General features: G+C 51.3%; 2 protein-coding genes across 2 annotated transcripts; both read right to left on the bottom strand.

Annotated features, from left to right (window-relative positions):
* Positions 1 to 795: 795 nt before the first annotated feature.
* On the bottom strand, positions 796 to 1,773 carry STEHIDRAFT_123429 (uncharacterized protein). The gene is made up of 4 exons (XM_007306919.1): positions 1,509 to 1,773; positions 1,382 to 1,450; positions 1,268 to 1,315; positions 796 to 1,214 (listed from the first exon to the last, which is right to left on the bottom strand). The coding sequence occupies exons 1-4, from the start codon at positions 1,659 to 1,661 to the stop codon at positions 1,200 to 1,202; spliced, it is 285 nt and encodes a 94-aa protein (XP_007306981.1). The 5' UTR covers positions 1,662 to 1,773; the 3' UTR covers positions 796 to 1,199.
* A 7,449-nt stretch (positions 1,774 to 9,222) lies between these two features.
* STEHIDRAFT_100865 (glycyl-tRNA synthetase) lies at positions 9,223 to 14,229 on the bottom strand. Its single transcript, XM_007306918.1, has 10 exons — positions 14,046 to 14,229; positions 13,548 to 13,942; positions 13,063 to 13,208; positions 12,261 to 12,992; positions 12,089 to 12,177; positions 11,851 to 11,960; positions 11,529 to 11,622; positions 11,046 to 11,168; positions 10,650 to 10,677; positions 9,223 to 9,834 (listed from the first exon to the last, which is right to left on the bottom strand). Exons 1-10 carry the CDS (start codon positions 14,152 to 14,154, stop codon positions 9,690 to 9,692), a joined length of 1,971 nt encoding a protein of 656 aa, XP_007306980.1. The 5' UTR covers positions 14,155 to 14,229; the 3' UTR covers positions 9,223 to 9,689.
* Between the last annotated feature and the right edge of the window lie 223 nt (positions 14,230 to 14,452).

Raw genomic sequence — 14,452 nt, 5'->3', positions numbered from 1 at the left:
CTAAATATATCGTGGTCTTTCGTGGCGCGAAATGCATGCCCACAATGCTCCGCCAGATCTTTCACCCCTCATCTTCCCTCTCTTGAGGTCGAGGCGGCCTAGCAAGGTCCCTGTAGTCCAGTATACTATTTCAGCGATCAGACATGGTCAGGCCTCTTCAGCACTGGCCAATGGCATCAGAGCTATGTACAGACATTATTAGCCAGGATCAGCCCTGCTCAGCCGATGGCTCCAAAATGACCAGTCCTTGCCAGTCCTGCTCAGCTCTGTTCAGCAGACGACTTCAAGATGACCAGCCCGCACCAGCCTTGCTCAGCCCTGCTCAGGCCCGATGTGGGCTGGTCCGGTCATGCACGCTCCCTGTTCAGGCATTATGACTGCTATCAGGCTTCGCTATGGCTGACCAGCCAAATGCAAGTTTTGCGACATACTTGAGCCTGATAACCAAAGGTTGATAATTTAGCTGAAGGTTGTAATCTTGGACTTCATTGTGGAGTCGGTTTGGTGTCGAGATTCAGATTTGGATTGCACACACACGCAGGCAGACAGGGGTAGTATGATGATGTTTGAAAAAATATTACTATTGAGAGTTGCCATGACGCAAGGCGTCGGTCATGGTCAATAGAAATGCAAGATTGCCAGCACAAAAGAAAGGCGCCCCGAGACTCCCCTGAGAAAAGACGAACATGCATGCATGAAGTGATTAAAGAGGAACGGTCGGAACTGCGAAAAATATGAACAGATTGTGTGGTTGGCGAGGGAATCAGCAAAAATGTGAATGTACGTAGGTGGTGGTAAGTAGGTAAGTAAGTATGTGCGATGTTCACGTCGTGTTGGTATGTATGTACCCTTATGTATGTATGTATGTGCAAGAGGGTGGGTGAGAGGGGTAGCAGCAGTGAGGAGATATGTGTAGGGGAATGAATGCAACGAAGACAGTGAGAGAGATGTGCGACGACGAGAACCAGAGACGAGCCAGAGAGAAGAGACGTCTAAGTGCGAGCGGGCAGAGAGCAGAGGAACCGAGAACGAGGGACAGCTAGCGATCGAAAGACAATATCATGGAGTGGACAGAAAGAGAAGAAAAAAATCGAAGATGCACGGCAAAGTCCCATGCCCAAATAGACCAGCGAAGAATGAGAGGATGAACGTCTAGAATGAAGCGAAGAGCGAGCGCGTTTAGTAGACCCGAAGGCCCACTATTTTGTTCTAACCTGACAGACGAGTCAGCGAAATTCACGGCGCGATAAGGATGAGAAGGACGCACAGGTTTTCTCATCATGAGGGGTTGTGATGAATTCGATGGTGTCGATGGCTGGGGTGGGAGAGCGGGTGTAAGCAGATGCATGATATGTATGACATTCGAGAAAATGATACTCACGATGGCACCGTAGTGTATTGACTGCGAAGAAGGCAGATTGGCCGAGTTCTTCGATAATGCTTTTTTGAGCTGATGAAAGGGACCATGGTCAGTTTAAATCGGAGAGGAATGGTTGATCTGAACGCACCTTGGCTTCGCTCTCTGCTGCATGTGCGGATAGATGGGATGGAGTGTGTATCGACACGTTGGCCATGGACTTGACTTGTGGTAATGAAGAGAGGGAGGCGGAGACGCTGGGGAGGGCGACGAGGTGGGTTGGTACTGACGCCTTGTGCGACATGTCGAATGGCGGGGTGGTACAAAGAGGAGGGTATGAGAGTTGATAAAGATACAGCAAGGTAGTGAAATGGAGGATAAAGCGTCGGGAGACGAGCACTGCGTCTGCGTCTGCGGTGTAGTGGAGGGGGATACGGTGGGTGGCGGTTGCGGAGGGTAGGAGAATTTATAGGGCGCGGGTGGGAAGAGGCCCAGATCGCCAGTCGCGCGCAGAGGAAGGTTGGATCTCGCACAGATCTCGCGCTCAATCTGTGAGTGCCTCTCCGCGAGCAACCTTCTCGTCACCTTCCAGCCAATCGGGCACTCGGACGCGCGTTGCCATCTGGCGTCTCTCCCTCTTCCACAAACGGTAATTCCCTTCCTCGGCCTCGAACTCGCGATCTGCCTGCCGCCAGTCCCAGCGTGCTGGTAAGATGGCCGGATTTCTCCTCTTCTGAGCACCGAGTCCGAGGCGACTCGGCGTAGCTTTCGGAACGAGAGATAACCAGGACCGACATAGAGAACAGACATGATACCGATGCGATTTCGTCCACGACAACGTTCGAGTACGTATTCGTCCTCGAGAAGTACTCACAGCAAGCCGACCTCCATCTCACTCCTCTCCATGCCTCATTCCTGCTGTGCACGCATCCGCTCACCGTCACCCTTTTTCGACTCTCGCCTCGCCTCACCCTTCGCCGGTGGGGTTCCCCCGACGTCAAGAACAAGTCGCCGCGTTCTTCTCTGATTTATTCGAACCGCCCTAGCGAGCCGCCATTGCCGCACTGCTCACAGCAAGCCAGTCTAGCCTGCCTCCATGCCGTGTCGTCATGATCATCTGCATATTACATATCACCACCGTGACCTGCCAGGACCACCATCTTCTTCATATCCCAACAACGCCGCCGCCGACTTTCGGAAATTGTCGTCCCAGGACAGGCTAAGATACCCCACCTCATATCATAAATTCATAATCACCTCACCGCACCGACGAGCACACGCTGGTATGGAAAGTACATAAAGACATATGGGCGCGCACCTGCGACGTCAAAAACCGCGGTCCTGAACCGTCTTTACTTATCTGAACAAGACCCAGGTCTCGAGTTTCCTTTATCTTTTCTCTGCATCACATCCCATGATCCCCGGCATAGACTCACCGCGGACAGAGCTTTGCATCATTCGAAATTGTATGTATCGAGTAGTGCTTCCCTTTGACTTTACGCTTTACGCCTATTTGTTTCGTATGTAGATTCCCAGAACCTCTGGCCCTCACGAAATACAAAGACTATCTTCACGTTGCACTCAGTAGTACGAAACGCTCGCCTTTTCAGGCTTTCGGAACTCGCGGACTCGCTCGGTATCACCATCTAGGTATATCCACATCCCCACCGCTCATCCTCAATCCTTCCCCATCCTTCCCCATCCATTCCCCGTCTCAGCCGCTCTTCCTCCCTCCCTGCGCCTCGGAACCGTCCTCATCAGGAAAGTATTCGCGACGAGGCAGATGTTCTGTCCTGAAACCGAAACCGAGCGTACACCTTTCAGCCCGACGGAACTTGCCAGGATGCAATGGCACGGGGCGGGTATCGTGGGTTTTTCCCTCCTTCTGTCCTCTTCGCGGATTCGCGGGTCTGTCGCAGCGTGAGGCATACTCTAATGAAACGCTGGTAAGGAAGTCCTGGGATAAACGGTAGAAGGTACTGGGATGGTTCAGAACATGAACATGATTGCGAGCAGACCTGCAGACCTGCAGGTCGGTCAAGTGTTCCTCGTAGTTTCTCCCCATGTTGAATGTTTCGAATCTTCGAGTCACTGATCCCAGTCATGCGCGCGTCCCTCCTTTGACTCAGATACGAAAGGGTGCCACAGAGTTACTGGCTGCTCTAAGCTCGGCAGAGGAACGTTCGTACCGCAGCCGTATTTGCGCGTCTGCTCCTACTCAGTGGCAGTAAAGACTCAACGCTAAGACGAGTCACCAGCACCCTGTAGTTCCGTGTATCGAGCGGATCCTACTTTCATTTTACTGATACCTACAGATACGCACAATCAATCTATGCCTCCAGCCCATATCGTGTTTCGTGAGCCGGGTTTTCTCCCTTCGTCGACTCTTCTGTTTCTGACTCGTCTTTGTTCGCTCGTTATCTGCGTTAGCATCTGACTATCCAATACTGCTATGCTCTGTGGAGTAAAACTACTATTAGTACTTCATGTTCTCGACCCTATCCGGACGCGCTATAGTAAGATAAGATTGTCAATCCGGTCTTTTACTTATAGACGAGGACGACAAGTTCGCACTCCGGGCCCGAGCTTCTTGAACTATAGGACTTCATGCATTGTCGATGGAGGATCTGGATGTGGAGCATCAATGAGTTCGAGACTTGTGGAGCTCGAATACTAGTTTGGATGCATTGCAGGCGGGCGGGAGGGATGGGATTCAGAGGGCGGGTGTCGGAGGCGTGTGCCACTTAGGGTGTGCTATAAAAAGGAACGTGCTGCATGTCTGGTTTATCGTTTGTTTGGGGACTTACTGCTATGAGTTTGGACTCGGATTCTGTTATAGTGCGCTTCAAGAGCTTCGAGATCTTCGTACATGTCCCTCCACATCCCTTGCGGGTGTGGCGACCGCCAACACCGACGGCACGTTCTGATGCTATAATCATAGATCCCCGAGCTTGTCGTCGTCCGATATGTCCAGCTCTCTGTGTATGCCTAACGCTTCGCTTTCGGCTGACTTTTCCTCGGCCTTCGACCGAGTCGTGTGTCGAGTTTCTTTGACAAGTTTTCTATGATTGTATAATGGAGCATCGAACGAGGCAAGCGCTGAGCATCGAGTGCACGTTTGCCAGTTTAACTGACATATATATCCACCAAAGATCCGCATACAGCGTATTTCGCGCATCAAGCCCAAACCTCTTTTCTTCGAAGAGTTCGACGCTACTCCACCCTCAAATTCAATGTATCATATGTTCTCCAAACACGAGTAAAAGCGTAGACTTACGCAGACGATAGTCAGCTGCAATTGTTCCACAGCCTTGCGTGCTTTACTTGATCCCTTTGTGAGTCGTCGCTCTACATATCTGGACTGCATTTGTCATCGCAAGGTGTTTACTTACTGCTTGAGATATACCCAGCTATAGCCGTCCGACCGCGCCCGCGCCCGTTTGCATATGGTCGTTGCACCCGAAGTTCCTCTGTGTCGTTGTCCTCGTCTGAAGCCCGAAAGGGATATGCGAGTGCCCTTTCAGCTTTGTCTCAACTCGGTAGAGGTATAAGCTTCCCATTATGCATATATCCTCCTCAGTTGATGGAAAGAGCCGATCAAGTACCCTTTGTAGCGAGCTTAGCCTTCCGATCAATGCTTACGGTTGTGAAGCAGGCTTAGTTGCATTGGACTGTACCTCGGACTTGAAGACGAAATCCGGAAGTATCGGCCAGTAGCTACCGAGCCTGGATATCGGAAGAGATGGCCAAATCCCCTCGAAGATGGTAGGAAACATGCGTGAGCCTTACCATCCATCTACATGAGGTATTCCTCGAAGTCACTTCGCCGCCCACCCTGCCACTTCTCACTTACTCTATTCCGTGCGAGCTGCCATCAGCGAGCTAACTATTGTTCGAATAACATCAGAAGATAACGATATTCGTGGTGCTACTGTTACGACGAGCCGCACACGCTTCCCAATCTCCGTGAAGCAAGTATCATCGGACCTCCCATGTACGCACGGCATCGTCGTCGGCATCCGGGTCACGAGTCTACCTCCCTGTCCCCCTTCTTCGACCTATGTACCACCTGCAAATATCCGTTCCACCTTGTGTTCGCCTGTCGTTGCCCGCGACCCATTGATGGGCCCCTCTAGTGCTGAGCTAGACGAGACGGTTCAGAGAGGCTTTACCCTATCCGTACCGCACGTCTCACACACACTCACTTTGGCCCTTCAGCTCGGACTTCCGTTGGTCTTACTCTTTCTGATTTATCTCCCTTTAGCTATCGTTGATAGGCCGCATTGTACACAACATGATTTTCGCCCGTCATCATATTCTTGTGCTTCGGCTCGTCGGACTGTGGGTGCCATGGCCAACAGCAACGCACTAAAGTTCGTCCCGGCGGTGTGCATACCCTCCCACTCTCATATCTTCTCATGATTATTATTACTTACAGCAAAACCAGGCCTCCCCACACTTACGCGTCTTGCGTCTTGCATCCGCAACGTTTAACAGGGACTGACTCATCCGTGGACATGCTTGGCGAGAACGAGGCTTGTGTTTATAGAGTCCTCGGTCGTCCCGTCATCTTTGCTCACTTCTTCACATACTTGGCCTAAGGGTGCTGAATCCCTCGCGTCCAAGACACTTTGCCCACAGGGGGAATCAGGAGGCACGCGGCGTGATATAGTACCACCGGAGTGTGAGACTCTCAATCATCGACCAGTTCTCAAGCGCTCCGGTACTCGCTCGCTCTCTTGCACTCTGACGTCCCCTGCGATGACTGCATCTCAGGACTCTTCGGGGTTTGAAGAGCTCATTCGGTCGTTCAGTTACCGGCCTCGCGAGCTGGACGATGTGGTCGCTTCTTTCTATTTCAGTATATTTATTGTGCGGCGGCTGCTCACTGCTCAAGACCTGGGGATCTTGTGTATTTCGGGGGTTAGACCGTCTCGGATGGTACTATGACACTCGAGTCTCGACTGTCGTTGACGCGTTCCAGCGTCAGCTCATGTACCAAGAGATCATTAACTCCTCGGGTGCAACTCTGGCTATTATTCTCTCGGGGCTCATTGTAACAGGACGGTCGAGGTCTCGAGCAACTTCTGACCCGCTTTACATCATTGTCGCGGTGTTGGCGTGGTTTCCTTGACTTGGTTCTGGATCGGTCTTGTCTATGTATATGTTCGGTCCACTTTGCCTTCCGTCAATATCAATGTATGCTATATACTGAGCTATCTTTGCGACTTCGGTGATCCGTGCTGCCAGGGGTCATAAAATTGAAAGGCAATGACGCTGAGGTCCACCTGCACCTGCCCCGGCGCTTTCTATGTTGGTTCTCCTGTCAACAGGCTTTCGCGTCAAGATAGACAGGATGTTAGCTGTTGCCGGATGGTGATGGTTGCAAGAGGTCAAAAGTTCGTGATTTCTCTTCTATCAATGCTTTGGGTTTCAGGGACTGATATCTCTACTACTTGTTAGGACTTTTCTTACATGTAGGAACTGCTGTGAGGTTGAACATGACCGCTCAGTGATGAAAGTGAGACAGATATTCGTTCAACGTCGTCCCTTAGTCCTATAAAAGTCCGCTTGTTCACTCCTTAGAGATGATGATGCTGATGTTTCTGTAGGCTCTAACGCTTGCCATCTGTTCGCAGTATAAGCTTTGAAGCCATCCCAAATCATGATTGAAGCCAAGCGCTTGCTTCTTCACCTCCGAGTCCGTCTCGCCCTGTCAAGAGCGGATGGTTGCGGTTTCGTGTTCTGAAGGTCAATCATCTCCATACTCTTCTTGATGACCAAGCCCTCCAGCTATCAGTGTCAGTCACATCCTCATCTATCCACATCCCCTTGTTGGTCGTCTGCTGATTAATATCCGGCAAACACAGCCCTTCAAGTTTGCGGCTCAGCACTTGCTCACACTGCCCTTTCATACCGCCCTGGTCATACCGCCGGTGTTGCCTATCGATCCATAGTGTCGAAATTCATCTATCATCTATCCTGCATCGTGGACTCGAAACAAGTACTCGAGAGACTTCAAATGGACGCCAACGCCCAGTCTCCCATCTTGAGCACTCCGCCTTCCTGGTTCTCTCTCGAGCTGGAATTCAGGTGAGTCCGAGACCGAGAGCCTCAATAGGCCCGTTCGTCTCTTCCCTGTAGAACCCCACACGCATGCTGACGACAATATCATCGATCCTTTTGTTCCTCAAACTCGGGCCTCCTGCGCTCGTCTGGCCGGACAGGAAACGGTCTGAGGCCACGCGTGGCGTAGTAGGTCATTGGAAGATGCGAGAGATAGGTCTCTCGGATCTCGAACATGACCATGCGTTCACAATGATGTTTTGATTTCCAAGTGATCCTTTGTGGGGGACTTACGCGTCCCCAGTCCGAGCTCGTATATGAATTCATGTTCGCCTCAAGCGGTTATGCATCATATCTGGGGCATCTATGGGTGGCGGTGGCGCAATAGGGGGTTCGATCAAGCCCCCTACCTGCTGCTCATCCACAGAGACCATAATGTCAGATTTTGTGTGTTAGAATGGTAACAAAATTCATCTCTTACATCTTCTGGGTGTTTGTTGGGGGGCTGTGTCACGAGAATATGTGTTCAATGGCATGCAAGAGTCTCATCCGCCACATCGCCACCCATGACCCCGGGCACTTGGTAGGGGGTGCAGCACTCCAGGTCGGAGTCGCGGATGAGCCCGGTGAACGCCCCTTGGGTTCGATTAACCGGCAGACGCATTGACTTGCTTACAGCCTGCAGCCTGCAAGCTCACGATCATACGCAAGAACAGAAGCTTGCATGACTTCGAGCGTACCTGTCTTGCTTTGTTCTGCCTCACCTATCTCGCATGCTACGACCTCGTCGAGAACCCTATGACACTGCCTCAGTGTCTAATGAAGAAGTTGCGCCTCACTTCCGCTCATCCATCCATCACATCACCTATCTTCTTCCATCTTATACTAGCTAATGACTGTGGGCCACATACACCAGATTTAGCCTTCAATGTCAACCTCTGCATTCTCTCGTGCAATGGTGCTGTATCCGGCTTACTTCACGCGGGATTGGTCAAGTATGGGCACGGTTAATCCAAAGTTAGGTTCAATGGGAGTATGAGTGGATATGTCCTGTAACCTTTCATGATGACGCCCACGGAGGTCGCATGCAGCGGTGGTAAATGAGCGTTAGCGTTTGGCTTGGACGGAACGGAAAGAGACATTCCATGTACTACTCCGTCTGACTCCGAGCCATCTGTCCAATCTCATATGACCGTTGTTCACACCCGTTTTCACGCTCAAGGCCTGATATGTCTCATTCACATATAACATCACGAGCGCTTCATTGGAGAGAATAAAGCTGTGGGATTATTGAAATCATTCCCTGGACTACCCGGTATAACCAACAATGCTGTACAGGCGTGCGTGGTCACTTGGAATGCGATATGGCGACAGATTCCAGGACTGCGCGAAGCCGCAGCGTTCGTGGGGGGTATCCTGACACCACAGTGATCACAGGAAGTTCTGTGAGTTTCATGTCTAGCAACTCATCAAGAACACGCTCAAGCCTCAGGTCTGAGGGGTCGACGCGTCAGATGGCCATGACGACGATCGGCCATTGGGAAGAATTATGAGAGCCCCTTGAAGAAGCCTCGGCATGCTCAAGGGGACAACTTTCGAGAGCTCGAAGTCCGGATGAAGTTGAGACGGATGGCGCCACGCGATTTGCTTCCGTCGTCTCCGTGTCGCTTGTCGTCAAATCGCCGTCAGCCCTTCTACGTTGTGGCACCGCGTATCCGAATTGGGCCACACCGACGACGCCTGAAGAATCGCTTGTAAAGAATGGCCGGTGTTACTGGCATCATGATCAAGATGAGGTCAAACTACAGTCTATCATTGTGACGGAAAACCTTCATGGTAAAGACACACCATATCTAAAGCTTCACCTTGTTCTCTGCAATATCATTCTTACAGTACAAATCAGTAACTTCTCCTTCTCTCTCGGCTTCTCCAAAGCAGACCCCGCATCATATGTACACGAGAACCCGAAATTTTAACGCACAAGGCCTCATCACAACGAGCAACAAGGACCCTCAACGACATCCTTCTCGATACATCTCCCGATGAGCCTGGACCTGTAAGTACAAACACCCACCACATCACATCGTACCTCATCCAAACTCCACCTCATTCACACAATCACCCCGGCCTCGAACCACACATCGTACCCCAGAGCCGATCTAAAGAAGCGTTCCAAAAACAGCACAGTGCGGGGTAAACAAGGCTCATTGACATCACCCAGCACCCAGCACCCAGACCTCGACCCGCTTTGTTTGCGCTTGGGAGCTTAAGCATCGATGGCCTGCACGCCGTCATAAGCCGGCAACCTCTTGCATGCCTCGGCCCAGTCGATCGTCCCGTCTACGAGTTCCGTCAAGATCCCAATGACCTGGTCGATATCGCCGATGAGCTGGCCCGTCGTGTCGCGTTCCCTGTTTCCCGTTTCCCGTTCGTCCACAAATCCATGGATTCCCCATTCGTCCGCACATCAAGAATATCAAGAAAGAGTGTTTGGTCAGCAAATAGTCCGGTAGGAAGAAGGATAGTTGCGAAGAGGAAAAGAAGACACAGCGAGAGAACCAGAAGGAGTAGGATCAGGAAAAAATCAAAATCAATCAGGAATCAGAACTATTTTACCGTCGTTGTGGTCGAACCGGCGGTATGACGGTACGATACCCAATTTACATAGACAAAACGTCACCAACCCGCGCTGCAAATCATGAGAAGGAGAGGAAACACGTCGTATATTCACGCTCTGGAAACCCCATGACCGATGACGGGCTGAACGACCTAGGGCCTCGAACGACGGGCAGTGGTATTGCAGTGATGCATTCCACGGTTGGGCGTAAAGCTTGAGCTCAAAGAAAGACTACGCCGCGGAGTAAGGATATATTCAAGGCGGCGACAACGGTGCATTCAGTTCCGCGAACAGTTGGCGGATGAACAAGTGCAGAACGTGACCTTCGAGGGTTTCGGCAATGATGATGCCGTAGGAAGGCTGATGTATGACGAGGGCGCAAAGTCTCTTCGACGACCACACATCACCCGCGCCGTTCACAGACCCGCGAAATAGAGGAAGGCCGAGGAAAAGTGAGGGACAGAATATGGCTCGTGACCATCCAACACGGTCACGCATGACCTCTCGATGTCCCATCGGCCGACCCGAAATAGGCAGAGCATCCGACGAAAGATGAGAATAGAAGAACGGGACGAACAAAAACACGAAAGTTGAAGGATAGTCACTCACCGCAGTGTCATCGTTCGGTTCTGGACAGCTATTGACGTGGAACCCCCGTGAAATGGTTGCGTTACATTCGTGTCGTAAGTGGTGATCGTGCGTCGAGTTCAGACGTGTTCAGTGCATGTCGCGTGATGGATGGGCGTTCCGTCAGAGCATGCATACGGAAATGACCCACAGAGAATCGCACAATGCGGATCGCGGGCGTAGTGGAAGATGCGTCAAGTCAGTCAGTTTCGTCTAATGGAGCGGAAATATAACGGGCGAAAGGCGTATAAACGGACTACATAGAGTCGGCGAATGGGGATGAAGTGAAAGCGGAAGAAGGTCGAGATGTGGACGTATGTGGGCGCAGTAAGGGGGAAAGGAGAAAACGAGAGAAGAGCTGAAAAGGGATAAACGTACAGGCAAAGTCAAGTGTCACGCCGAATGGTGTGCCGAGCTCGTCGTTGCGTGCGTAGCGCTTGCCGATCGATGTGTTTGAATCGTCGACGCGCGAGAAGACGCCGGCTTTACGCAGTTTTGAGGCTGAGTTTTTGCGGGGATAATTGAGTGCCGATGTCGATGACGATGCGGGGAAAACAAGAGAAGATAAAGAACTCGTTAGCGTTTACATTAACCGTTGGGAATGACGGAGAGGGGAAGGATAACGACATCCACGCTTTGAACCGGGACATGCAAGAACATCGTGGCATCATTGCTGAACGCCCTCAGCACCCTGAGAGTCAGACGATCAACTTGCTGACGTTACAGTGCGTCCAGAAGTCGCGGCCCATGGTCATAGTGATAGTTGACCGCAACGGCTTTCGGATCGACGTGACGCAGATGTACAAGGACAGCATGATGGGGGAGCAAAGAATAGAAAAAGCGGCATGGATTGTGACGTACAAACTTCGCGAATGAGAGGATCAAACTCTTCCTTTGCACTCAAAGGGACGATCAACACTTTGGTCGGTGCCACGACCGGGGGAAGAGAGAGGACCTAGAGTTAGAGTAATAGCGACGTCAGTTAATGAGCTCAAAAAATCAGTGAACACAATTGGCCGAGGCCGATGAATGTGGGTAAGAGATGGCGACGGGAGTAAAGAGACGTAGGGATCAGGAACAAAAGCAGAAAAAGGAGAAGCCGTCGAAAGATAACGAGACCGGAAAAGGAAGAACGACTTCGAAATTGGGAACCGATTGATGATTATGGATGAAGTTGACTCACGCCGCGCTCAACATCCTGTTCACGAGCCCAAAAGTTATGTTCGAGGAGGACGTAGAGGATACGACCAAGACCAAAGGAGGGTTCGATGACGTTCGGCGTAAACTCACGGACTAAAGAAACGTGATGACGATGATGAGAAGATAGATGGTCAAACAGTCATTTAGCAAGCAGAGTCATCTGATTGAGTCGTGTGGCAGCTCTGCCATGCATCTGTGTACGTAGTGGCCTTTGTACTCACTAGACTGTTTGAAGGTCTTGCGCTCTATGGTGAGCATCTCCGGAGTCAATTTTATTTCCTTGCCGTCAGGAGTCGCGACCGTCGAAGACCTGAACAAAAATCGTGAGCAAAATACCGACCGTCGCCACATGATACACGCTAGACGCGAGGCGAAAGGATGGTAGAGACCTACCCCTGCGCAAGCTCACCCTGCACCTTCTCCAACTTCGTCTCATCCATATCCGCAAACATCTTCTGCAAGACTCCCGCATCCTTCCCGAACGCCTTCCCCACCACCTTCTTGTTGAATTCAGCAGTCAACTTTTCCGTCACGATCGGCTCCTTCAATGCCTGCCTCACCACCAACGGATGCCCCGTCTTGTCCGAATGCACCGTTAAATCATACGCCGCCCTATCCGCACATCCAACACACTCCGTCCATCCATAGGAGTTCTCAATGTCAGCGTCCCAGCAGTCCGTGGCGTAATGAGCCATCTCGTTCGCCATGTGCTGTCTGAACCTAAGCCTGTTCTCGTCCACGCCGATCTTGATCAAAAACTGTTTTATCCGCGCGATGAAGTACCCCAACGTCTCGTTCGCGATGATACCCTTGTCTACAGCCTCGCCAACGGTCATGCGTGTGATCTTGGTGGAGCCGGAGGATTGGACGTGACGGTCAAGAAGGGAGAGCTCGACGGAGCGGACTTCGTTGAAGCGTGGGTGGGATTTGTCCTCTGGGTCGACGAAGTGCTCGATTTCGGCCATGGTGAACTCGCGAACGCGGAGGAGACCTGCGCGTGGAGAGATCTCATTACGGAAGGAGCGACCGATCTGGGCGGAAGCGAAGGGGATGCGACCGTTGTTGAATTCGAGCAGACGAGAGAAGTTGAGGAAATGGCCTTGTGCGGTTTCAGGGCGAAGGTAGCTGTGGTATTGCAGACAAACCGTAGAAAGTCAGAACAAAGAAAAAGATGGTAGTGAGTGTGTATAAGCACCCAGGGTGTTGACCAGTAGGCCCGATGCTACTTGTGAACATGAGATTGAACTGCTGTGGCTCCCCGACTTCGTTGTCGGTATCGGGATTCCTGATGTTGAACTTTCGACAAAGTTCACCGAGCTCTGGGCCAGAGTAGTTGTCGAGCTGCAAGGAAAGGATCGTCAGTTTTACGCACACCACCGTGAAGAGGATGAGGACGAGGATGAGGACGAGGACGACTAATCAGACGGTTGTAGAATGACAAGGACGATTTGAAGGATAGAAAAATTTCTGCATAATTGCGGAGGGGAATGACCACTCGTTCGTTCACTGCGTACGCATCAATGGGCACGGTTGGTGCGCCACAGTGGCGACACTGCGAACTTGTTGGTCATAGAAAGCGGAGAGCATTGCGATCGGAGTATATCTCGACCATTGCGAGACAATGCTATATCCATGACGAAGAGTAGCTTCGAAACGAAATTGATGAAGGGATAGACGAACCTGAGCCAAGATATTATCATACTCCTTCACCACTTCGTCCGCCAACTGAACTACCGCACTCTTCACATCCTTCTTTTTCTTCTTCTTTTTATCATCCTCCTTCGCTGGCTGCGCTGCCAAACCCCTTGCCTCCCTATCTCCAGCGAGTCGTGCTTCGAGCACGTTTTTAACGAGATGGTCCGCGCGGAGGACATCGCCGGTCTTGGTATCCTTGACCATCCAGTCTGCGAACCTAGCTACGTGACCAGAGGTTTCAAAGACGGGGGCAGGGGTGATACAGGTTGAGTCGATCTCGAGCATGTGTTCCTCGACGATGAAGTGTTTGCGCCATTCTGCAATTATGTTGGCTTGCAAAGAGGAGCCAGGGGGACCATAATCGTACAGCCCGGCAATACCTGGGCACACGAGAGAGTCAGCGTTCCGTTTCTCGACAAACCTTTTCCTCCATGAGATGTAAAACCCAAGTCAGCCCCAAGATAATATATCATAAGCACATACCACCATAGATCTCGAATGCAGGTGCGTAGAAGAATCTGCGATTAAGCAGGGCCTCAAATTGGCCTTTAGAGAACGGATGGGCAGTTTTGTTGACCGGTAGATTCGCCATATCGCGATAAAATCGACAAAGTAATGCGGCAGGTGAAGATCGTGGTCGTACAGAGATCCGTCTGGCTGCTGTCCTGAGCTGTCGCACTGTAAATACCATCCGTTGAGGCGTGACTGACCGAGTCAAATCATTGCAGCAGGCGGTCCCAAGCCCTAACACCACCTTGGGGTTACGTACGACGCCACAGTGGCGCATAACTTGGTCGAATATCCCGATATCCTCCATCGCAGAGCAGAATATGTTTAGAGCATGATTGCAGTACATATTTGGTGCTCCAAATTACAAAAGATACGACAAT

This window comes from Stereum hirsutum (genome assembly GCF_000264905.1).
Source record: "Stereum hirsutum FP-91666 SS1 unplaced genomic scaffold STEHIscaffold_12, whole genome shotgun sequence".
NCBI classification, from domain to species: Eukaryota; Fungi; Basidiomycota; class Agaricomycetes; order Russulales; family Stereaceae; genus Stereum; species Stereum hirsutum.
This window is presented reverse-complemented; position numbering and strand designations above follow the sequence as displayed.

Excerpts from the sequence above, each read along its gene's own strand:
- STEHIDRAFT_123429 (XM_007306919.1), bottom strand. The coding sequence starts at position 1,661 with ATGTCGCACAAGGCGTCAGTACCAACCCACCTCGTCGCCCTCCCCAGC. Across the intron at positions 1,451-1,508 it reads CAGCAGAGAGCGAAGCCAAG|CTCAAAAAAGCATTATCGAA; the intron begins GTGCGTTCAGAT and ends CCCTTTCATCAG. Across the intron at positions 1,316-1,381 it reads CAATACACTACGGTGCCATC|CCATCGACACCATCGAATTC; the intron begins GTGAGTATCATT and ends CTCCCACCCCAG.
- STEHIDRAFT_100865 (XM_007306918.1), bottom strand. The coding sequence starts at position 14,154 with ATGGCGAATCTACCGGTCAACAAAACTGCCCATCCGTTCTCTAAAGGC. Across the intron at positions 12,993-13,062 it reads CCTACTGGTCAACACCCTGG|CTACCTTCGCCCTGAAACCG; the intron begins GTGCTTATACAC and ends GCAATACCACAG. Across the intron at positions 11,623-11,850 it reads AACAGGATGTTGAGCGCGGC|GTCCTCTCTCTTCCCCCGGT; the intron begins GTGAGTCAACTT and ends CTCTAACTCTAG.